Source organism: Lissotriton helveticus, chromosome 5_1 (assembly GCF_964261635.1).
Source record: "Lissotriton helveticus chromosome 5_1, aLisHel1.1, whole genome shotgun sequence".
Lineage (NCBI taxonomy): Eukaryota > Metazoa > Chordata > Amphibia > Caudata > Salamandridae > Lissotriton > Lissotriton helveticus.
The window spans coordinates 1,591,521,075-1,591,546,591 of record NC_136065.1 but is presented as its reverse complement, the minus strand read 5'-3'; the positions used below and the strand labels follow the sequence as shown (position 1 = coordinate 1,591,546,591).

The 25,517-nt window shown below is 48.4% G+C and overlaps 1 protein-coding gene across 1 annotated transcript in view; it reads right to left on the bottom strand.

Moving 5' to 3' along the window:
- The window catches only part of LOC144753724 (glutathione S-transferase Mu 5-like), a 145,865-nt gene that overhangs the window by 80,251 nt on the left and 40,097 nt on the right, over positions 1-25,517 (bottom strand). The window contains exon 2 of the mRNA XM_078641310.1: positions 12,029-12,104. Within this exon, the coding sequence (XP_078497436.1) occupies positions 12,029-12,104 (76 nt within the window). The remainder of the gene's footprint in view (positions 1-12,028; positions 12,105-25,517) is intronic.

The window sequence follows — 25,517 nt, the reverse complement described above, 5'->3', positions numbered from 1 at the left end:
CCTCCTTATAAGGCAGTAATAATAATAATACAGCATTTTATATAGCGCGAACAGCTACCCCGCGAGGAGGTGTCCCGGCGCTGGAAAGAACACCATCAACCAAGAGGACTGAAGTGAGGATGCCTAGTGCGGTTGGGTAAAAAGCCAGGTTTTTAGTAGTCGTTTGAAGCAGATTTCAGAAGGGGCGTGCTGAATTTCTGGGGGCAATGTATTCCACAATGTCGCAACATTTGCCGAAAAAGTTCGACCCCCCAGTCTTGCCCTTTTCACTCTGGGGACCGCAAGCAGAGCGTGGCGGTTGGAACGTAGCGCACGGGCCTGAAGGTATCTCGGTAGCCGAGCTTTCAGGTATTTTGGGCAAGTGCCAAACAAGGTTCTGAAGGCCAGCGCGAGTGCCTTGAATTTGATTCTGCTGGCAACTGGCAGCCAATGAAGTGATCGAAGATGCGGAGAGACTGAATGCTTAAAGGGAATTCTCATTAACAGTCTCGCAGCCGCATTTTGGACCAACTGGAGTTTTTGTATTAAGTATTTAGGTAAGCCCAAATAGAGGCCATTGGCGTAGTCCAGCCTAGATGTCACTGTGGCGTGGACTACTGTTTTTCGGCAACTCTCTGGTAGCAGTCTCAGAAATTTGCGAAGGTTGCTCAATTTGTTCAAGCAGCAGCCGACTACTTGTTGGATGTGCGTGGAGAAAGACATCCTGTTATCCCACCGCACACCCAGGTTTTTAGCCGTCAGGCTGGGCGAGGGGGTTTGTCCCATTTCCGCTGGCCACCATAGCTCTGGGGGTGGAGGAGGGCCCTTCCCAAACAAGATCACTTCTGTTTTATTGGCATTGAGCTTTAATATATTCGTATTCATCCAACATGCCACATCTCCGAGACATCCCTTAAAGCTCAAGAAGGACTCCTCCGAAGTCTCTGAATACGGAAATACCAATTGGGTGTCATCGGCATATGAGATTGCCTTAACACCCCAATTGGCAATCAGCGTAAACAGTGGGGCGAGGTAGATTTTGAACAAGAGGGGGCTGAGGGCTGACCCTTGTGGGACGCCACAGCTAAGAACTTTGGGTGTTGAGGAAGCAGAGCCCATCGCCACCTTCTGTGTTCATTGGAATAGATACGAGTGTATCCAATCCAGTGCCTGGTCACGGATTCCTATCTCAGCTAGTCTCAACAGGAGTATAGCATGGTCGACCGTGTCAAACGCGGCCGACAGATCCAGGAGTATCAGCATCGCTGAACTACCTGAATCCATCGACCACCTTATTGACTCTGCCACTTCAATTAATGCGGTCTCTGTGCTGAAGCCAGGTCGAAAGCCTGATTGCATCTCGTGAAGTATCCTGTTGTCCTCGATGAATTTGTTCAGCTGGCGCTGTATTATTTTCTCGAGCATCTTTCCCGGAGCTGCAAGCAGGGAAATCGGGCGTAGATAGCTGAGATCTTTAGGATCCCCGTTGGGTTTTTTTTTTGCGGGAGGAGGGTAGCATGTTTCCAGATGGTTGGGAATACCCCAGAACTGATGGACGTATTCCAGATCTGTTGCAATATGGGGGGGGTCACAGAGTCCGCCATAGTGCTCCAGAGTTTAGGCGGACAAGGGTCGTCCGGTGAACCGGATTTGCAGCGCTTTAGTTCTTGTCTGACATCCGTCAGGGGTATCGCTTGGAATTTAGCTAGGGTTTCAGGCGTCCCCTATATGATGGCCAAATCCGTTTTCACTGTTTTTTCCTCAGCACCAATGGCCCCCTAGACGTTTTTAATTTTTTGGTCGAAGAACTCCGAGATATTTTCGCATAGAGCGTTTGATGGAAGGACCTCTCTCTCAATACAAGTTGGCTTGAAGAAGGACTGAACTACCTTAAAAATCTGTTTACTCGAATTTTCTGCTTGCTGGATAGAGTCCGCGTAAAATTGTTTTTTTGATTTTCTAATCGCTTTCTTGAATTTTCTGGATGCTTCCTAATAACTAGTTTTTTCTAGGTGTCCGTAGTTAGTTCTCCAACGTCTTTCCAGCCTCTTAAAGGCTGCTTTCTCTACTCTGAGAACCTGAGAAAACCAGGGAGCAGAGGGAGAGTCACGTTTAGATATTGCCCGTGAAACTGGCGCAATGGAAGATACCATGTTTCCAACCCAGTCATGGAGTATCTGTGCATCTAAATTAGCATTTGAGGTAAGAGAGGGGGTAGTCTGAGCCAAAACCGGACCCATGATCTCAGGGACAAGCTTTTTCCATTGTCTCTTCAGTACGTGCGCAGTCTCTTCAAGACATGTATCTACAGTGCAGGCTTTTGGCATGCCCCTCACTCTTCATTTGTGCCTTTGGGTGGTGAATCCGTTCCAACTGTCCGGTCGTGTCTCGCACTCCCACTGCCCCCTCTCATTCCAGCCTCCCACTCAGTCTCCTCTCTGTACTGCCTGCCGACACATACTGCCTTCTTGCACCTTCTTGCTCTGTGCACTTGTCCACCTCCCGCAGCCCCCACAACCCCCTCCCCACCAGTGCCCATAGTAGCCTCGATGCTGCTCTCACTTATTCTCTGAAATGAAGATGTGCATAGCTGGTCTCTTTCCTTGTGCTCTGTCGGCTCACAAGCCTCTTGGTCCAGTGCACTGCCTCGATACCCCACAGCCATCTAGTGGGTGGTCATTGCCTCTCTGAACACCTGCCTTATTTTAAGATTGATAAGGTTTCTTGGGGTAGAGCAACTCGACCCCTCTCATATTCTCTCACACACACTCTTCCCACCACTCTAATGTGGTAGACTACAGGTCTTTGAGCACAGTTGGTTTCCTGGGACTTTGAGGTTTCGGTCCCTTCAGCCCACGCTCTCTACTTGGGGCGTCTTCTGCATTTACATGCACTCCCTCTTAATGAGTCTGCTGCCTGCTCTCCCCTTGCTCACACTCTTTGTACTCCTCTATCTGGAGTTCATTCAGCACTTCGTGCAAAAAACTATCTATCCCTTAGGATCTTCCTTTCTATCTATTCTGTGCAGCTCTCACCTCTATATATCCACAAGTGTCCTCCCCTCACGGTGTACACAGCCAGCTCTTAAGCTCCCTCATCGATTTGGCTCTCACAGGCTATGCCTGGGACCCCAGTTCCAAAGCCCAGGATCATGGAGCTATCCTGGGCATCGCTGTGTTGTCAGTCATCCCTCGGCTGCTCTGGTCCTGGACTGTGGGGATGGTTCTTCTGCACCTGCTGGTCATCCTCTTCCTGCTTCTCCTGACCAGTGCCCCGTCTCCCCTGAGCCTCATCCATACCAGGGTCTGTGCACCTGGCCAGGGCCACCCCACAGAGCCAGTGCTCCGGTGCATGCATTCCGCCCTGGCCAAGATAATGTGCTGTATGGCTAAACACATAAGGTCCCAAAGGAAAGACCAACTGGCTATGCCAAGCCTCGTTTGGTCGTGCTACCTAGTAGCAAGACCTTTTGTAGGCTTCTTCCCCCTAGGCTATGTTGCTGTCTGCCTTGTGTATTTCTCCCATCCTGTGCAGTCTCCCTCGTGTGCTTCTCCCCTATCTTGCTCTCTTATGCCCCCGCCCACTCTAGCTCCTTTTCCCAACAAGTTCTTGCATTGCCCTGACCCACACCGCCAACACTCATTTAAATACATTATTTAAACATATTTTTTCATGGAGTGACAGGCAGCAAATTGCAGCCAGCCCACCCTCTAAAAGAACACTTTCACACGCTTCCAATTTATTCCCTGGAGTCAACACCTCCTCATGTAGTTTCGGCACTACACTTACCTTCACCTGTGGAGTGGCACCAGCATGACCGGGCAGATTCAGGTTAGGTGGAGATGCAGACTCCAGGAGAAGGAAGGCCGTGGGCAATCATAGGAAACAACTTGATTTAAGGTCTCGCCTAGCGTTGCAGGGCATGCGCTCCGTGCTCTGGCGAGGTCGGTGGTTGTCGTCAAGTCAACTTCAGAAGTGGGCTACGAGCTCCGCCTATGCTTACAATTCCCGTGCATCACAGTTTATGCTAAAGCCACGCTTTCTATTTAAGGGGAGGCTTTTTGGTGCCCGCCCGGTCTCCCTTCTGGCTCACCTCCAGGGACTAGATTTTGCACTCACGGGCTCACACACTTGGATGTGTATCTGTTAACAGTACTATTTTATACACAGTTCCCGGGGCAATAGCACGCGCATTTTCACTAAGCCGTGGCGTACATTATTTCAAATACCAGTTTTTATGTTGTCACGCCGCATTTACTACATACGTAGCGTCTCCATGCCACGTTTACTTCAGCAGTCATGCGATTTTCACCCTCAGTTAAAAATTTTATGCTTTGCTGTGTTCCTTTTACACTATTTGTGGAGTGCAGCACTTTGGTTTGGCTTGGGTGATTATGCCGATTTTACTTCATCACGCTGAACAGCCCTTTGGTGGCGGTCTCTTAGGTCTGAATCCGCTTTGCCTTTGGAGTGCAGCGCTTTAGCCCTTGCAATTTTAGCATCGAGCAAAAACGATTTTGTGGTAGCGGGTTCTATCAGGTTGTTAGATCACATGCTGCCTTTACTTTAAGGGAGCGCAGCGGTTTGGGTTTCTGGATTTAATGCTGATTTTACTCATGCCACTTACACTTTGATGGGGTTGCGGCCTTTTGGTTTGGGTTTCTTACCACATCACGCCAAACAGCTTTCGGGCATCAGTCGCTTAGATGTGATGGCGCTTTCCCTTTGAGGGCGATGGCGTATCCCTTTGAGGACGCGCAGTGCTTTGGGTGTATGGTGATCATGCAGCATTTATTTTAGCGGAGTGCGCCGCTGCGTTTCTCATGTAGCAGTTTTAAACTTTCTGTGCCGTTTTTTCTAATAGCAAACAAAAGTGTCTCCATGGCACACATCTTGGAATTTTAGTCTTTAACGTGCCTTCAACATTTCTGCCAGTTGCATTTCCCCATATCTCGTTCAATCGTTTTAAATAGCAGACCGTTCGATCTCATGCCGCTTTCACTTTGCCAATTCGCTGCGCTTTGGGATAGATATATATAACCTTTACCTCTTTTTGGAAAACGTTTTATTTACAATTGCTCAGCAGACGATTATGCATACATAAATCTCTACTTTGAGTGGTGCGCTAGAGGCATTCTGCAGCAACACGACCTGAAGCTCGTTTTTGAAATTTAAAAAAGACAAGGCGTTGTCAAGAAATGTAAAATGCTCGGAAGCAGCAATAAAGCTGCTTGATGTATGCCAAGCTGAAGGCATAAACAGTAGAAGTAATGGAGAAACGAGTGTAAACACAAATCCTACCAAAAAAAAAAAAAACTTTATGGGACAGTTTAAGGAAAGCTATGAAAAAAAGAACAAAACAATGGTGGGAAGCCACCACATTACAAACATACAGAAGTTGATAGGATACCTAGAGGACTGCGAATATACATTACTCCGACATTTGAAGACCCTGACCCAGAATTGGTTAATGAATGGATAGATAATAATCCTCACTGTTCAATGAACATGTTGAAAATGCTGATTAAATACGCAAGTAAAGACAGCGAAAATTAAGTGCGGTGATTGATGATTTAACAATGCAACTGAAAGCACTTTGCTGAAAAGAAGAATATAAGAAAGATGGAAAAAAATAGATACAAGTTTAGACAACATTGAGAGTGATATCAAAGTAAAGAAACAGCGGAAATTTCAGAGAGATCTTGTTGATTATCAAAAAGGACAGATCCTTACATTCTTTAAAAAAATATGACTGTCTCAGAAGTGCGCCAGTCAATACAATGAGTACAGCTGGTAACATCAATGCACCTACACGAAGCTCTGATTAAATAGAGTTGGGGAACCCGGCAGGAAGCAGTGTAAGTGCCACGAGTGGGAGTGATTTTCCACTATCAGTGATTTTTCTGGAGTAAATGCCAGCATTTTAACGGAATTTGATCTTGTTGCAAGAGGGAGATATATATCCAGACAAGAGGGATTTCTAAAGCGTGGAAAAGGAAACAATGGAGGAAGAAGAGGAAACAACGCAACTATGGGATATCTTGGGAGCCCTGTGGGAAGCCGTACAAGGGGCCAAACCAAAACGAAATTAACAAAAAACGGTAATCAATTTATCAGCAAGGACTCTGAATGAAACAGAGATGGAACTCCTATCCATGGGTCTTTCCTTTTGCCACTCGAATGAGTTTAATTATACCCAAAGTAGGTTGGACTTATTTTTCTTTACATGTAAATTACGTATAAAGAAAAATGGCATGCCACTAAAGTGTATAATCTACCATTAGGACAAGCTAGCTCCATCAGAATAGCAGATGTAGAACTGCTTCATACTTTGAATGTTTAACAGGTGATGTTGCTGAAACTGACTCGTTAATCTTGTTGATGAAGAGGTTTCATCAGATTTAAATGTGAAGAGTACATTTCGACCCAAATCAGTCTTTCTACCACAAATTAAAAATGAGGCAATTGAGATATTTGAAAGAGGTGTAACGGATGAACTTTGGAAAATTGCAAAACATAAGTTATAATAAATGGAGCAATATAACCTTTGCCCAGAAACAACCTCAGCAATGAGGACTCTATAGTCATCAAAAAGTCAGACAAAGGCGGCAACGTCGTTTTATCAAAAGTTAAGTATATTGCAGAAGGTATGAGGCAATTATCCGAAGTTGACAAATATGAGCGCAGTAACAGAATAGAGTATGAGAATGCTATCATAACTTATCAAGGACAGTTAGATGTATGGAAAGACAAGGGACTCCTGGATCAAGAGGAGTTTAAATTCCTTGAATGTAAATTTCCAAAATTGAGGCACTATACTTCTTGCCAAAGATACACAAAGACGCAAAGAATCCACCGGGAAGACCTATTGCCTCTTCCAATGGCAGCTTTTTAGAAAACACCTCTAGATATGTGGATTTTTTCTTGCAAAATCTAGTTAAAAAGCTGCCATCATACTTACATGAAACGGGAGATTTGAGGAAGTGGTCTGACCTTCAGTGGAAGGAGAACTACTTACTCCTCTCATTGGACGTGACAAGTCTTTATACGTGTACCCCACATTACTTCGGCATTGCTGCCTGTAGGTATTTGAGTGATAGATCCATCTCATACTCATCCCATACTTAAATGCTCATTCAAATTATGTCCACTTGTTTACAACAAAACCTTTTCCTTTTTGATAATAAGATCTATCGCCAGACCCTTGGAACATTTATGAGGCCCTTCTTTTCAGGTCTCTAAAAAGAAGTGGTATACAGGTCAAGTATGTACAAGACAAATGTCGCTATGTGGGCTCGCTACATAGACAACATTTGTCGTTTGGGATGGAACTGAAGAGGCTGGTAAATTCATGAGAGAACTTAATATCAATACCTTTAACTTACAGTTTACTGCACAATGGTCTGAAGATACACTTGAATTTTGGGACCTACAACTAACTGTTTGTGGCAATAAACTGGAAAGTTCATTATTCCGAAAAGATACAGCAGGAAATAGTCTCTTGCACGCTAGGAGTTGTCACTCAAATGCCCTGATACAAAGCATTCATTTAGGTGAGCGCCTACGAGCAAAGAGGAATTGCAGCACAGAGAATACATTTCAGAATGAAGTTTCAATCAGGACTAAAAGATTCTTAGAGAGGCTATTCACAATCTACCATCAACAAAGCATTAACAGAAGTGTGTGAAAGAACAGGAGTCTCTTCTTATTGAAAAAGACAAACAAGAAAAGCAAGATGAAACGGACCATTCGTTTCATAACATAACAGACAGGCACATGAAGTAGGTAAAAGTCTCAATAAATTTTGGCCTGTGCTATGTACTGATAAAGACCTAGCAAACAGCGTAGGAACATACCCACAAATCACGTACAAAAGAGCAAAATCTCTTTAAGACAAACTTTGCAGTGCAGTAGAACCCATGGTATCTAAAATATCAGGAATACAGGGTTTTTATACTTGTAGTAACTGCAAGGCGTGTAAAAACAGCAGAAATGTAAAATGTAAATCATCAACAGAATGCAAACCGTATGTGATCACAAAACATACATCATGTAATACTGATTACGCAGTATATGCCTTTTTTTCTCCCATGCAAAAAAGCCTACATTGGTAGTACGATCAAGAAAGCCAAACTAGGTATACTGGAGCATTTATGTGCAATAAAGAATGGAGATAAACAATACCTGATTGCACACCATTTCCAGAGTTGCCATAATCAAAACACCAACCGGTTGAATTTTGTTGTACTAGATACCATTAAGCTTAACGTAAGAGGAGGCAATAGGATGAAAGAGCTACGAAGATTAGAGTCCAAATTAATTATTCAGTACAGGACTCTTAATACCTACAGGTCCTAATTGTGATGAAGAGTTAGCAGTCCATCTTGGTTAGATACTATAATCAGTGACATTGCTACCTACGAGTCTGTCCTTGTTGTAACAAGTTTGGTAGGATATAATTACTTAACCTAATTCTATCTAAGTTACTGTTTGAGACATTGTGTATCTGTCTTTTTGCTTCTGAGCAGGATGTATATTGTATTTTTTATAGATGTGTATGTCCTCAATTTGATTATTGTTTATTTTGTTTTTTCAACAGATGTCCATGAATGGAGATTTGTTACAGAGCGAAAGCATTTATAATTTTTGGTTGTCAGACCACTTGGGTGTGACACCTATGCAAATATATTGGATGTTCGTTTTTGCTCCCAACGTATTGTTTATACCATGCAGAATTTGTTATGATTAAGTTAATGCTGTATCTTAGGATCCAAAATATCTAAAAATCATGTTAAAATAATAGTACAGTTACCCTCAAGCCCATTTGAGCGATAAGACTACATGTAGTTCTTTATTGTAGATCTAATTTGAGCGTCATTAGAGTGAATTTGAATGACCACTCAGAGTATTAGTAGATGTTGAGATAATACTCGTTTATGACCATAGCACTTAAGGTGCGCTAATCTCTTTGCTTAGATTTCGCTTGTGCGCTTAACAGTATCGATAAAGTTTCTTTGAATGACAAGGTGGTTAAACCGAAAGTGCTGAGAAGTACGGTTGACAATTTGCATTGCATAATTTGAGGGTCTTTAGGTCAGCACTGCATTATCAAATTATTTTTAATGTGCTATTGCGCACTGAATGACGTTTAGATGGAATTCCAGTTCTAATTACACATTAGTTAATTTTTCCAAGTTATATTTGAATATCTTTAATAGGAATCCTAAGCGTCAGGTATCTTTTTTTTTTTTTTCATCATTATGAATTTAAAATCACAGCCCCTTTTTTCTGCATGTTGAAAGGCCACAATTGAAATATTGCGTTAGCACTGCATTTAATGTATACATTGTGCGGCATTTTCTCTACGACTTTTTAATCATGACAGTGTTTTCACTTGTTAATTTTTAATCGCATGTTTCTTTAAATGTCTTTGTGACGTACACACATACACTCGTGATCAAGGGAGTGATCCCGAAACGTGTAGAGTGTTCCTGACATTCTGTCTTTTGTCAATAAATCTTTGCTGTTAGCTGTGAGTGCTGCAGCGTTGGTGTGTGTGTGTGTGTATATATATATATATATATATATATATATATATATATATATAAAAAAATATATATAACAATTCATTGCAGGGTGCACAAATTGAAAGAGTCTGTACCCGGAGAAGTTTGAACTCAGGCTTTATTTATCTTTCCTGCCAGCAAAGAGGCTCTGCATACCGTCCATTTCAAATAAGCGCCGGACGCGTTTCAAGACTGACGTCTCTTCATCAGCGGCATGTTGGTTTGGAGCTGCTTACACGTTTACTCACGTGCACCTGAATAAATGCTCACCACTGTGGGCGTGGCTTGTTACAGAGCCCTCTGGCTCTTGTAGTGCGCTGTGATTCTTACCCATGTGGGCGTGCAGGTAGTTCCAATAGTCAAATACAGTAAAATCCCAGTGGATGGAGTGGGGTGACTGCAGGTACCCCTTGCGGTCGATATCCTGGTGAGCGGCTGTTGTCCCGCACCGCAAGCCACTCACTCTCCGCTCCTGTAGATCCCAATGCAGACAGCATCGGGACAGGACCCACAGCTAGATGGTGAGCCTCCTTCGCGACCGTGGCCAGCCGCTAAATAACAATTCATTGCAGGGTGCACAAATTGAAAGAGTCTGTACCCGGAGAAGTTTGAACTCAGGCTTTCTTTCCTGCCAGCAAAGAGTCTCTGCATACCGTCCATTTCAAATAAGCGCCGGACGCGTTTCAAGACTGACGTCTCTTCATCAGCGGCATGTTGGTATATATATATATATATATATATATATATATATATATATATATATATATAATAAATTAAAGCCACACTTTCGCAACATGAGCTGAAAACCATCCACTCAGCCTTCAGCTGCTTACACCACTTGCCACTTTTATTGTCAGTTTGTGACAGGCACTGACATATCCATAGATGCTAATGCTGCTCCCCAATATCACTCCTTCAATCTCAGCATGCCCAAACCACTACCCCCAAGGGAAACATTTTTTAATCACACCTTTCACCAACACCATAGTACATACAACTTACCCAATAAGAACACCAAAGAACCACACGAGCAAGCCACTTAAACATTCATTTACTCACAAGCCTTTTAACTCACTCTTTACTCAGCGATACCACGTATTCACCTACATACACTTCTCAACTCCTAGTAAGATCCACATTGCTTAGTCACCACTCAAAGTACAACTCAGGTGCCAAACCACCTACAGCCACTCTTCACGCACAGCATATCGCAGTGTCACAACAGAGCCACATCAGCAGACACTTTACAACACAGACTTCTCAAGTCATTCACTACCCATCAGCGTTTTAACCCCATCTCTCCCAATATAATTCACCCCCACACAGCCACCTGCACCCACTCACTCACCACATCGCTCTTACCCATTGAGCTACACGCATCCCAGCTCAGCGATCACATGCATATAACACAACCCACACACATAAAACACTTGAATAGCTGACTTGCAGTCGTCAGAATAGTTGGGGTGCTTCGGATGATAGTCTAACGGGAGTAAAATTGATGAAAGCGCTGTTGGGCGGACTTTGAGCACATTGGGTTTAGGGAAGCAGGCGGTATATGCAGCTTGTGTACAGTGAGGGTCAGCAGGGTAATTGGAATGCAGAAAGAGGTTGGAAAAAGGGGGGGTAGGGGAAGGTTGAAGGGCATAGGTGGCATAAGTCAAACAAGCAAGACAAGATAGGAGTGAAGTTCAATTAAGGTTCAGCAGGTACTCAACTAAAGAGGCCCATCAACTGTTCAACTTGCTGAAGACTGAACATTAGCTACCTAATCTGCACGTGATCTCTCTAGTGCACATTCAATGGCAAGTGTACTTTGCAGGTGTGATGATCGGTGAATGCTCAACTGATTAGCCTGATTTAATATTCAAGTTCAGTGTAATTTGCATGTGAACATTTCTACCACTGGTCATTGTGGATCAGATCCACTAAAGAGGGACAGTTGATGGCTTCATGATGAGCTCGTTTGGGGGTGGGGCTAGGGGGGGTGCTGTCTGCTGGGATTCCGAAAAGGTCAAAGGGTGGCACAGAGGGCCCTATGGTCAACACTTGTATTGCAGCAAGCTGACTGCTAGTGTCATGTATCAGAATGGTCAAACAGAAAATTGGCATGCATTTGTTTGTAAGGCCTCCGAAGAGTAATGCGGAAGGAATGCCTAGGTTACCCATCTGTAACACTTGAAACTGCCTCATGCCCACTCATGCTGGTCCTCCCAGGGAGTGATCGCAGACCGATAATGTCACTTTTATAGCAAACCCAACGGAGATCAGGGCAAGCATTATGAATAAAGGCCAACTCCGGCTTTTAGACATGGGACACTTCAGTTTGTAAGGACAGAGTCGAAAGAGTAGGACTCTTAGTATTTAAGACCATCTGAAAGCAATCCAAGGTGCACCAGGGGGGCTGAATTCACAACCATTACCAACTTTATTCCTTGGCCCTCTGCATTCACCCCCTCATGCCACCACCAATCCTTTATTACCTGGTCCAGTGACATAATGCTTGTCTTCATACGCAGTACCTGTGTACTCCAAGAGCAGCCTGATGGAGTGCGCCAGCTGTAACGGAATAAAGCACAACATTAGACAAAGTAAAGTAAGTGGCATTGGGCATCCATGACGGTGCCAGATCTGATCTTTCTACATGCACAAAGGGTCAAAGCGAGGGCATTCCATCCCTTTCTTTTTTTTAAAATTCATTTTATTGATAACAAAGAAAAAGGTGGTGGTCATCACATTCAGGTATTAGGTATCTACATTTGGGCACAGGCGATAACAATACAGAAACATTGATCACAGTTTAGAGGGATAGTTGGTATTACATCACATTGCATTCACATTACAAGCTGTTCGTCAAACGGGGTAGTTCGGGGGGGTGGGGGGCCCAGATGTTACCCCTGTAGTCATTCCAGTTGGTCCATACTTCTATCCATTTCTTCGGGCACCCATTTGCCATGTACACTGTTTTTTCTTGGAGCATGCACCAATCCATGTCAGTTTTCCACAAGCCACTTTAGGAGGCTGAACTGCCCCCACTGCCTAGCGATGTTTCTTTTAGCAATTACAAATCCCAGTGTCGCCCATAGCCTCCCTCGAGGTGACTGTTCTGTTGGTTCCCATATGTTTAAAAGGCATCTCTTTGCCTCAAGTCTAAGCTCCACCCCCCCAAACCTCCTGCATACAGCAGGTCACCCGGGCCCAATAGTTAACAAGTAGCGGGCACTCCCACAGTATGTGGAAATAGGTCCCCACCTCCCCACACCCCCGCCTGCAAAGCCCATCTGCGCTCCGACCCATTCGCTGCAGTCTCGTCCCCGAGAGGTACACTCTGTGTAGTATTTTCAGCTGAATGAGTCAGAGTCTGGCCGATATTGCAACCTCCTTAGGGGAGGCAAGTGCAGTTCTCCATTCTTCCGCGTCTATTTCTAGTCCGTCGGCTTCCCATTTCCCTTTGAGGGGGAGTAGTAGGTCCGGGGAGTTGTTAATGATTTTTTTGTACGTGAGTGATATGGCATGTTCGGGGAGGTGGCCATCTAAAAGCCTGTCTTCTAGTGGGGAGGAGTCAGGGGGTTGTGTTCCCGCGGGGATGTTTGCCTGGAGGGAGTGCCTAACTTGTAGGTACCTGAAGTGTTCCGAGTGTGCTAGTTCGTAGGTGCGAAGGATACCATCCCATCCGGGCCCCACAGATCTCGAATGTGAGAGATGCCTATGAGATCCCAGTTACGGAACCCTTTGGTGCGGAGTGGCCATCGTGAGGGTGTCAGACCATCCTAGTTTGCGTTGTACGATGTGCCACATCGGCACAGAGTGGTGCGTGGGCCCAGTCAATGGGTATCTTCCTGGCCTGGAGTAGAGCGCAGCTTCAAAATTCCCGCCCGGCAGAATTCAGCGGTCCATCCCGTATCCTGGGTCGTTCCCATTGCAGTACGTGCCTTGGTTGATGGCTGAAAGTATATTACGGATGTCCGGGAGTGCTATGCCTCTATGCCTCCAAACCATCCCAGTCAGCTTCTGAAGGGATATGCAGGGCACTCCCGACCACAGCAGTTCCCTCTGTGTGGCCTCAATGGACGCGAAATAGGAGTGTGGAACAAGGTCTGGGTAGTTTTGTAGGGCGTATAAAAACCTTGGCAACGCCATCATTTTGAAGAGCGCCACCCGCCCTAGGAGGGATAGTGGGAGCGGTCGCCAGGCGGCAGCGTCCCTTTTGAACCGTTGCAAAGGCGGGAGAAGGTTCCTTTCGTATCTGGTCGTCGCTTCCCGGGAAATAAATATGCCAAGTTAACGGAACCCCTCCGTGGCCACCGCGATCGGGCAGTTTCGAGGGAGCATGGGAGTGTCGCCTCGCAGGACATATAGGATGGACTTGCCCCAGTTGATGCTGTATTCTGAGTTTTTCCCGAAGCTGGCGAAGATATCCATGGCCCCTGTTAGGGACTTACGAGGTCGCGTGAGGTAAAGAAGGCCGTCGTCCGCATAGAGCGAGATCCTGTCCTCCCACCCATCAGCCCAACGTATCCCCTTTAGGGACAGGTCCTGCCTGATCCACACGGCCAGGGGTTCGAGAGAAAGGGCAAAGAGGAGGGGCGACAGAGGGCGCCCCTGACGCGTTCCTCGTCAGAGTTCAAATACTTCCGAGATTTTGTTGTTTACCGAGACCTGAGCCAAAGGCGCAGAGTAAAGGAGGCGCACCCATCCCATAAAGCTCGGGCCGAAGCCCAGCTTGCGGAGGACTGCCATCATGTATGGCCATTCGAGCGTGTCAAAAGCCATTGCCGGGTCCAGGGATATTACTACCGCATCCTCCTGGAGGGTATGGCATCTACCCAGCACTCCGTGCAGCCTGCGGAGGTTAAGTGCTGTGTGGCGGTGGGGCATGAAGCCAGACTGGTCCGGGTGGACCAAGACGGGCAGGACAGGTTTGAGCCTGTTTGCAAGGACTTTGGCTAAAATTTTTGGCTCTGCGTTGAGTAGATATATGGGCCTGTAGGAAGCACAAGAGTCCCTTGGCTTCCCTTCCTTGGGGATGGCCACTATTGTTGCTATACGCTGATCGAGGTAAAACGCCCTTTTCCTTGCTCTCCTCAAACATTCGCTTCAGGTTAAGGACTGAGCCCGCCAGGTGTGAGTTTGTGCAGTTCTATTGACAAGCCGTTTGGCCCCAGCGCCTTTCCTGGCTTGAGGTCCCCAATCGCCCGGGTGAGTTCCTCCACTGTGAGCAGCTCCGAGAGGGCGTCCCGCTCCACGTCCGAGAGGGTGGGCATCCGGATGTCGGTCAGCATGGAGACCGATTCTTCCTCCGGCCTGTATACCTGTCGGTAGTGTGAGGCAAATTCCCCAACTATGGATCGGGGTTCCGTAATTACGGCTCCAGACTCAGTTTTGAGCTCTGAGACTATTCTTTGAGCCTGCTGTTTTTTATCTAGCCAGGCTATAAGCTTGCCGGCCTTGTCCCCCTGGTCATAAAATCTACCTTCTTTATCTCTAGCTATGGTCTTGGCCGCATCAGTGGCAAGGGCCCTGTATTCCGCCGCATTGAGTTCCAGAAGGTGGATTGCCCCCGGCTCATCCCCAGCCAGAGCCTTCGTTTCCAGCTCCAGGAGGTCCATTTCCATATTAGCAATTTGTTCCTCTCGTTCTTTACGACGACCCGAAATCGCAGAGAGGGCCTCCCCACTAAGCACGGTTTTAAAAGCCTCCGAGAGCACCGTGGAAGAGGCCACCGTACCGTCCTTTTCCTCAAAGTATCTATCCACCAAGGAGGAGTTTCTTTCTAATGTTTTCACAGCGCAGATACCAAGCATTTATCGGCGCAGTGCAGCCCGCTCGTTTGTCTCCCACTGTGAGGTGTGCTAATAACGGCGAGTGGTCCGAAATGCCTCTCGCTAGATGTGTACCTTCCCGAAGTGTAGTGTCGTGATACTGTGGCGCTAGAAGGTAGTCAATACGAGAGAATGATCGGTGTGGGCCAGAGAAGAATGTGAATGCATGTCCCGAGGGTGGCAGGTGCGCCATAAGTCCATGAGACCAAACGTCTCAAGAAAGTCAGTAAGCCATCTGTCCCGCTGGTGTGTCTCTGGGCGGGTGTCTGTCAAGGGTACCAGATACTACAGCATTTAAGTCACCTCCCAACAGGAGGCGCCCCTCTGGGAGTGAAAGGAGCCGTTTCCCCAGATCATGGTATGATTGTGTTTGGAGACCTTGCGGGATATACACCGTGACCAAGTTTATCTTGCGACCCTCCCATGTACCCGACACTGAAGCAAAGCGTCCCAGGGGGTCAGTGTCTGTGTGGTCAATAACCAAAGGGAAGCTGCGACGGAGCAAGATGCCCACACCCCGGGACCCAGAGGTGAAGCCGGCATGTGCCGCGAGGGAGTAACCCCACCGGTTAAGGTCGTGGCACGTGTTGCCTAGCAAGTGCGTCTCCTGCAGGAGTACCACATCAGGAAGGTGTCTCTTGATGAATTGCAGCACTATGGTTCTTTTAAGCTTGTCCCCCAGCCCGTTGACATTCCAGCTAAGACTCTTATCCCAATTCATAGCAATGTGTACCACCTCTCAACCTACCCCTCCTACATTTCCAAACCTCTAGCAATTGTATGAAGCAACATTTCAGTCGTGAAGCCCTGCGCAAAGTAGAACACATTTCAACAGGACAATAGCATCCCTGGTGTGACCATACCAAACTCCCAAAACTGTCCCTAATTGTTCCCCACCCCTCCCCACCCACTTCCCCAACCCCTCCCACCCCTGCTCTCCTACTCCACAGGTTTAGAACTACCCGCCTGAACCACCCCCCCCCCCCCCGCCCCCCATCAGACCCCTCCACCCTGCTCCATGGGTTTCAAACTACCCACAACCCCAATTAGCAGAGCGCCTTTTGCCCTGACCCAGAACTGGGAGTGAGGAAGCCCTCTCTCCCGAAAGAACTCTTTTAGGGAAACGTGTGCCAGCCCCGACTCCAGCTGCCGCGTCAGCACCGTCCCCTCTGCAACTTAGTACCCTCAGTAGTGGAGCACCCAAGCATGGCAACAGAGGCAGAATGTCACAAGACACATGGTTGTGCCACCCCTCCAGCCGAGTCAATGTTAACAATTGGTACCAGTACGTTATACATTACAGTTCAGCAGGGCCTGGTCGTCTAGCTTAGTCTTCAGCGCACAGCAGTGCCACGGAGGGTGTCCCATCCGGACTGGCAGATCTAGAGCGCTGGGTCTTTACGTCTACTTCAGATTTGTCTGCCACGGACCCAGGGGACGCGGCTCGTAGGTCACTCCGCGCATCCTGACGTGTGTGTTCAGCCAGGGCAGCTGTATGCAGCCAGTTCTGAACCTCCGCTGGCGTGGTGAAAAAGAGGGACTTGCCCCCCGAGATGCCGTTTAGTTTGGCCGGAAAGATCATATACTTTATTCCTTTATCTCGGAGCGCCGCTTTCACCCCTTGGAAGGATCTCCGTTCCTGCTGGACCTGCAATGAGAAGTCGGGGAAGAACCGGATAGTGGCTCCCTCGTACTGCAGGTCTTCTGTCTGCCTTGCCGCCTGCAGGATGGCGTCACGGTCTCTATAGTTTAATATTTTCGCGATATTGTCCTGGGTGGCGCCCCCAGCTTAGGTTTGGGAATTGGTGCGCGGTGAGCCCGCTCGACCGTGAAAATCTTAGACAGTCTCTTCGGCTTCAGATGATGGAGTATCAAGTCCTCCAGGAACAGCTCCACACTGCGCCCTTCCAATCCCTCCGGCACACCCACTAGGCGAATGTTGCTTCTTCGGGCCCGTCCTTCCTGGTCCTCGAGCCGGAGGGCCATTTGGCGGTGTTGGTGCACCAGGTCGCCGATTCGGTTCTCAAGCTTCTTACCCGAAGCCTGTAGTGCTGCGATGTCCGTCGCGTTGGTCTTCGATCTCTGTGGTCTTACCCAGATCTGTTCGGAGCAGGTTTACCTCAATGGAGATTTTGTCCATCTTGGTCTCTAGGTTCGTCCCTAGCGTCTGGATCCCGGTCATTATGGACGTGAGGGACGGTTCCTTCGGGCCCGCCTGCCCCTCAGCCGTCGCGCCCATCTGTCCCTGCCCCAGAGGGACTGTGTATTTGTCCAGCTTGTTGGCCTGGGTGGTGGTTCCTCCTCTAGGTCTCATGATGAAGGGGGTTACCACCCCTATGGCGCCCCACCCGGCTGCAGGGTCTGCAAGCCGGGCAAGGCCAGAGAGGCGCCCACCTGTTCTTGCTCCTCACTGGGTCCAGGTTCCCCCCCCCTAGCCCCCCCCCAGCCGGGGGGGGGGGGTCACCCCACGTCACCCGCTCACTTGTTTCTATCACTTAGGAGTTAGGGGGGGCCCCTCCACAGTCGTCACCTCAAGGGCACGGATACCCGCAGGTGCACACCTCGCTCTCACGTTTGAGGGCACCCCCCAGGGGTTTGAGATCCCACCTCAGTTCGTGACCGCAAGTGCCGCCACCTCCAGCCTCTCGCCGCTTCTGGGGCATAGGATGTGGCTTTGGCGCAGTCCAGCGCCGCACCGGAGTCTTCCCGCCTCACCTCCTGTTAATGGCGCTGGGTCGCAGGTCAGGTTTACGCGGGCTTAGTAGCGATGGAGCGGGGTCCCCCCGGGGTGTCTCCACGGAGGCCGCACTCTGCTGCCAAAGCCTTAGTGTTGTTCCCGGGCCTCAGCCCCCACGTGGCGATATTCTGTGTGCCGTTACAGGCCCGTGTCCAGACAGGGCCGCTCACAGTGTGTAGCCAAGCCCGGGGGTGTTCTCCCCACCTCCGGTTTTTCCCCCGGGTAGGCCTCCGCAAAATGGCGCTGATTTGGGCGCTTATTGTCAGAGTCTGTTGTTCCGGGGGAGCCTGGACGGCCTCCCCCCCTTCCTGCAGCCAATCGCGCCCCAGGCGCCCCTCAAAGCGCCAGATAGTTAGCAGGCCTCCGGACCACCAGGTCTCCCCAGGCGGGTCGAACACAGTCCAGGCCCCGAGCCGGGGCCTCGATTTCGCGGGCGTCCGGCCCAAGGCTCCAGGTGGGACAGCAGCAGCCGCCAAAGATCGAAGGGGCCGCGACTCGGCTCCCGGGCGGCGGCGGGCTGCGTTTTTCATGCCTGCCGCAAGCGCTCCCCTTCAGGGCTCTGGTGTAGGTGCGCCCTGGCACGGATATTAGCCGGATCTTAGCGGGGACAGTGTCAGTCCCGGCAGAGCTCGGTACTCAGGCGGCCATCTGCATCGGCGCCTGGCCACGCCCCCCCATTCCATCCCTTTCAATGGAAAGGGGCCCCCAGCTACAAGAGGACTCCTGTTCATTACCCCGGTGGAGGTTAGAACGCTTTACCCATGAGTGGCTAGGCAAATAAGTTTATTCCTCGGGTAGTGGGGCCTGTTCAGTTTTATGGCTGTAGACAGAACACAGGGGATCTAAATGTACAGCAGGCTTACAATTACGGCACTAAACTCAATGTACCACTGTTAATTTCAAAAGTCAATTTTATTAATACAAAACTGTAGTTGAAATGGCTACAAAATTCATGAACACAACCCCCACACACACACTCTTACAGATGCCACGGGGCAAAGGCCGAGACTGGCACATGCAGCAAACCGCCTAGCTAAGCCACGAGACTGGTTTACTGTCTCAGTTCCCTCCCTCCCTCGCCCCCCCTACTTTCTCCCCACCTCCCGCCTGTCTGAAGGACAGTATTGGATCTGGTAGAAAGGAGTGTGGCTGCTCTTCTAGCGATACAACTAGAGCTTGGGCCGCCTGTGGTAGGCTTTCTGCAATTTTAACATTAATGGTGAACATCAGTGGTTTCAAACTGGCGGCATGATAATGTACTTAAAAGAACAAATAATTAACTACTTTGGCATGGAAGTGGAGGAAGAACCAACATTTGCACAATGGGAACCGTAGTATGCTATCTTATTGGCCTTATCTTTTACTCTCAATTAAAATATCCTACCACCCCGAGTATCAAGGTATTGCCAAAATTAATGGTCGTCTGGCCAAGAAAATCTGAATATTTAATATTTTTATAATGAGCCCCCACACACCGTATGGCTGGGATGCTTCATCGGATCACACCCTGGTCCCTAAAAACAAAGGTGGGCGCAACCATCTCCCAGGGAGCACTTTAGATAAAGCTCTAGACCCAACAGGGAGTTCATTTAAAGATACCTAGTGGCTACCGCAATATACCTTTAATTTGGGTACCACTGGTAGGATTAAAAGGTTTCAAAATTTCAGCTTATGTGGGGAGGAGTTGCTGTCCCCATATCCTAGAATGACTCTACATGTTTCAGCCCTGGATCACGGCTTGTTATATTTGAAATGGCCGGTAGTACAGACGAACACGTGATTTAGGTACAGCGTCTTAAGTTTTAACGTCAGAATTAGATGATCATCAGCTCAGCATCAGAGCAGTCCGATGCCAAGCAATGTTGCTGCCCGTTTTAAAATCGCTAATTCACTTACCAATTTACTCACGCATGATCCTGTAGTACCGACCTTGTCACATGTTTGGAGAGCACATGTTTTCAACAGCCTTGAAACTTTGCCTTCACCATCGGTTGTTCGTGCAAGTGAATCGTGCTATTTGCTACTCCTAGGGTTGAGAAGCGCACACGCGCGGAATAACGTCATGGTCTCAAATATGTTATGTTATACTTTTATTTGTATAGCGCACGGCTACTCAGAGTGTCCCGGCGCTTTATACAGGCAGCTCAGCGTTAACAAACATAACAGCATAAAACAGAGACAGAAGATACAAAAAAGAAAGAAACAACCTAAAGGTTAAAAAGCCAGGTCTTAAGGCTCTTCCTGAACAGGAACAAATTGGGAGTACTACGTAAAGCCAAAGGTAGAGAATTCCACAGCTGGGGGGCCCTGAGACTAAAGGAACGACCCCCGGTGCGAGCCTTCCTCACTCGAGGGACCACGGCCGTGAACAGAGATTCCGACCGAAGTGAGCGAGCCGGGCGATAAAAGGCAAGCCTGCGCTGCAGATACCTTGCTCCCGAGCCAAAGAGTGCTTTATGCACCAAAGTCAAAGTTTTAAACATAATCCGCTTCCGGATGGGCAGCCAGTGAATCGACTGTAGCAACCCGGATGCTCTCGTTCGCCTATGAAGGCCAAAAATGGCGCGAGCCGCGGAGTTCTGCACAACCTGCAGCCGCTGAACCAAATAATCCGGAAGCCCTAAATAAAGGGCATTGGCATAGTCCAATCTAGAGCCTATTAAGGCTTGAACAGTGATCTTCCTGTGCTCTTCTGTGAGCAGTGGTAAAAACTTACGGAGCATCTTCAAGATACCAAAACAGGTGCCCGTCAGACCAAGAATGTGAGATCTTAACGTAAGATTGTTATCCAACGTGACTCCCAAGTTTTTAGCCACCTGAGATGACTGAACAGGGGGACACATGTCCGTTGGCCACCACTCGCGCCATTCAGGGTCTGCGGCACAGCCAAAGAACAAAACCTCCGATTTACTTGAGTTGGCCTTAAGGCTGTTCCGCTGAAACCAAAGACCATCCCCAGACACCCCTGAATGCTGTCTCCATCGAATGCCCGATCTTTCCTGCACGTAAAGAGCAGTTGCGTGTCATCCGTGTAGGACACGATCTGGGCCCCAAAAGCCTCCACTAGTGCCGCCAGAGGGGTCATAAAGATATTAAAAAAAAGAGTCAGGCTCAACACAGAGCCCTGTGGAACTCAGACTCCCAGAGGCGGCATCTCAGCGGAGCTCGGGGAGGCCCAGACCGTTTGTCGGCGGCCCTCAAGAAAAGATGTAAACCATTTGAGCACCGTCCCCCTTAGACCGATGTCAAAGTCTGGCGAGGAGCGCCTCATGGGGGACGGTGTCAAAGGCCGCCGACAAATCTAGCATGACCAGCATGACCTTGCCTCCTGAGTCTCCCGAATAACCTCTGACACCTCAAGGTGTGCCGTCTCCGTACTTAAATTAGGGAGGAATCCGGATTGTGAGGGGTGCAGTAGGTCATTAGATTCTAGAAAGCCAGAAAGAACGCCATGCACATGCCTCTCAGTGATCTTGGCCAGAGCCGGGAGGAGGGAAATTGGCCAGAACCTCGGCATCTAATCCAGGCTTCTTGAGGAGGGGGATCACCATAGCCCTTTTCCAGGACCGCGGGACCCTTCCCTCCCTCAAAGACAGGTTCAAGAGAGGATTGATCAATGGGTTCACCACCGGCGCCATCCTGGCCAGAAATTTGGCCGGACACGGGTCTAATGGCGAACCCGATTTAAGGCTGGCCAAAAGCGCCAGGGAAGTATCGCTGGAAACAGCGGGGAATTCCGCCAGAACAACGTCTGGCGTGGACAATGGCGCAAGTCCCGCCCCAATGCTAAGAAACCCTTCATCGGACCTCTCTGAAAAGGAGGCCTGGATCGCTTTGATCTTATCCGTAAAGAACCTGGCAAGATCACAGACTCACGACTCAGATGACACTTTGAGGCAAGTTGGATCTAGGGGCTGTAAACTCCCTCACAACAGTGAAGATCTCCTTGCAAGAGTTGGAGGCCGCCTCTATCCTTCTGGCCAGATATTCCTTTTTAGCACAGAGAATATTGCGATGGTAGGCTTTAACTTCCAACCTATAGGCAAGTCTGGCCTCCCCATCATACTGAAGGCGCCATGCCCTCTCAGCCACCTTACACTGGCTGCGAGCGATGCGCAACGCCTCCGTAAACCACGGCGCAGACGATCGTTTGGCCATAGGCCGAGGGGCCAGTATAGGGGCTAAATCATTCAGCCTCTCTGCCAGCCAGACCTGCATGGCCTCTGTGTCCAATTCCAAGTCACCCGAGAGGGGGCGCGGATGGTCAGCAAACGCCTGCTCTAGCAGCTCAGGCGTCACTCTGTGTAGTGCCCTCGAGGCTGATCTGGGCTGTGTGGGAGCGCCGCTGGGTAGTTGCACACTCCCCCGTATGGAGAACCTGACCAGCCTATGATCGGACCATAGTACCGGGAGAATTTCAATATCGGCTAAAGGGGTCGACGAAAACACTTGATCCAGGGTATGACCCTTCTCATGTGTGGGACCCGTCACAAAAGGAGCAAGGCCCAACGGGGCAGTAATGTCAAGCAATTTGTTTGAATCCGAGTCTTCAACTACATCCAGATGAAAATTAAAATCACCAGCCAGCAAACAATGCTGCGCAGACAAAGCCAATCCGGAGATGGCCGCCTGAAGGTCCACAAAGAAAGAGCCCACAGGTCCTGGGGGCCTGTATACCAGCAGCCCTTTCAAAGCTTGCTGCGAGGTCAGTCTAATCGTAAAGGCAAGGGACTCAGAACCTGCGATAGTGTCCAAAGGAAGAATAGAGCATGAAACACTCTTCTTCACAACCACCGCCACCCCACCTCCCCTACCCTTGGCTCTGTCCTGACGGAAGATGTTGTAATCCGATGGAATAGCCGCTAAGATGTCCGGATTTGACATCTCCCCCAACCAGGTTTCGGTCAACAAAAGGCATAGAGGTTTTTCCCTAACAAGAAGATCGAAAATGTCAAGGGCATGCCTGCCTACTGATCTCGTGTTAAGCAGAAGGCATAGATGTTTCACACAAACCTTGTCTAACCGAAAAGTGGCAGGGGGCATAAACAGGCGACCAGCCACACCCAGGGCAGAGCCGTTTTCCCCTAAAACGACCCGGAAAGAAGGAACGACAAGTGCAGGAAGAGGTATGCAGAGCCCGAAGAGTCGCTGAAGAGTAACAAATCATCCTCCCAACGACCGAAAGGAGCCTTGTCAGGCCAGAGTCTACCGCCGCTCCGCCGCCTCCGGGACGCAGACGGGCAGGACTCTGGCACGACTCCGGCACAGCGAGGCACGCCCGCTGCGCGGAGAAGCGAGCTTTAAGCTCAAGTAATTTACAACATTAGGAGAATCATTATTCTCCTTTAGAAGTGGACTCTCCTTAAGAGTGGTGTCTTATTTACATCTTCATAAAATATTGCAGTCCTGAAAATGGCCTCATGGATACACACTGATACTAAAATGTCGATGTACAGCCCATTTCTCTTTTGGACCATTCACATTTACGTCTAAGTTTTGTCTTAATGTCAAGATAGATATTCAAGTGTTTGAGAGATTGGATTATTAGTACACTGCCAAATGATTCATTCGAAACGTTACTGCTTCAAATTTGTAAAAAATGAAATTATGATAATCGTCCTAAGGCATCCCAACTAATTTAAACTACATTTCTTTGAATGACTCATTACCCGTCCGGTCATTGTGAGCATGCTACTACCTCTAGACACAGCCTTCCCTTGGGCGGGGTTCATGCCTGTGGATTTCCCACCACCACTCATGAAAACACACAAACACGCACACTGTTTGGGTACAAACTCAGTAACGCAGTGAACACTAAAGAAGGACACCACACCAGTTTGGAAAAATAAGCAACAATATTTATCGGAATAAAACAAGACAAAAACTAAAATCGAACATACACAAGTAAAGATATCACCTTTAAATGGTTCAATATATAGTTCAGCCATTGGAAACAATGGATGTGTCACTTATCACAAAGTACCTGGGATGAGTCCAAATCGAAGACAAAAACAGGTGCAGGGGAAGGGAGGTACCTGAAAAGCAAAGAGATATTACGGTTATTCACAGGGGAGGCGATGCATGGATTTCCGGACACGTCCTCTGTTCCTTACTGCTGGGCAACAACAAAGTAGACACGCAGGTTCGATGAATTGAATATCCAGACACACAGGGTCAAGGCGGCGGCAAAACAGGCGATGCGTTGATTATCCAGCCGCAAGAAGGTGATGCGTCGAGCTCTTCAGCCACCCAGCAGGGCCTGCGTCAAAGTGGGTGCCATGGACGTCAGTAACAGTGCTCGGGACCCAGGCTACAGCAATCTTTCAATTGCACGGCATTGCTGCATCAGGAAAAACTGGCACTGCAGGTTGATGCATGGATTTTCTTCAGTCCTTAGCAGCAGAACCATTTCCAAGTGCCCAGAACCGAAACTAGTACCACTTAGCAAGTCAGAAATCCCAGCAGAGGAGTTCAGAGGCTGCAGATGAAGCCTTTGATGGTCTTGGGACATCTAAGAGGAGGCACGCTCACTCGAGCCCTTGGAGAACCTTGGCATGCAGGAATGCAGAGTCCAGTCCTTTTACTGCCCAAGACAGAAGCAGCAAGCAGTAGGCCAGCACAACACAGCAACAAGCAGGGTGGCAGTTCCCCTCCTACAGCTTCTCCAGCTCTTCTTGGCAGAATCTCCTCTTAGTCCATAAGTGAGGATATGGTGTCACAGCTCCAGTGCTTATACCAGTTTCTGCCTTTGAAGTAGGTAAACTTCAAAGGAAAGTCTTTATATTGCACAAGATCCTTACCTTTCCCTATTCCCTATCCTGGCTACACTACAGGGGATGGAGACCTATTCAGGGACAATTCCTCCCACCACTCTAGCCCAGAAAACCCCATCAGCTTGGTGATGGGCCATAAAGATATGCAGGGCATACCTCAGCTCCCTTTGTGGAACTGTCAAGAGTGAATGCACACACAGCCTACAGTATCAGTCTAAACCAGACATGGACTCCACAGGCAGGCAGTGCCACAGGATAATGCCCACTTTCAGTAAGTTACTGCAGCAACAATTATGGACAGAACGCTGAATGAATCAAACATTCAACCCAATGTCAAGAGATATGGGTTAAATCCATTATTCTTTTTCCTCACACCAACACCCCAGTTTGGACCCAGCCATACGCAAATCAGTCTTGACACTTCTCATGGGAACAGTCCAGCCCGAACTGCCAAGCTGGGTCCTCCCTGGACTGGAAAGAAGCATCTTGGGACCGGTTTCGGGTTAACACCCCTCATCGGCCAGGTTAGCTTGAATTCTGTGGCACAGCGAGCTAGGGTCCCACATCTGGGCATATCAATCCCACTTCGAGCGAAAAGTACTGCAGCAACAAATGATGGACAGAATGCTGAATGAATCAA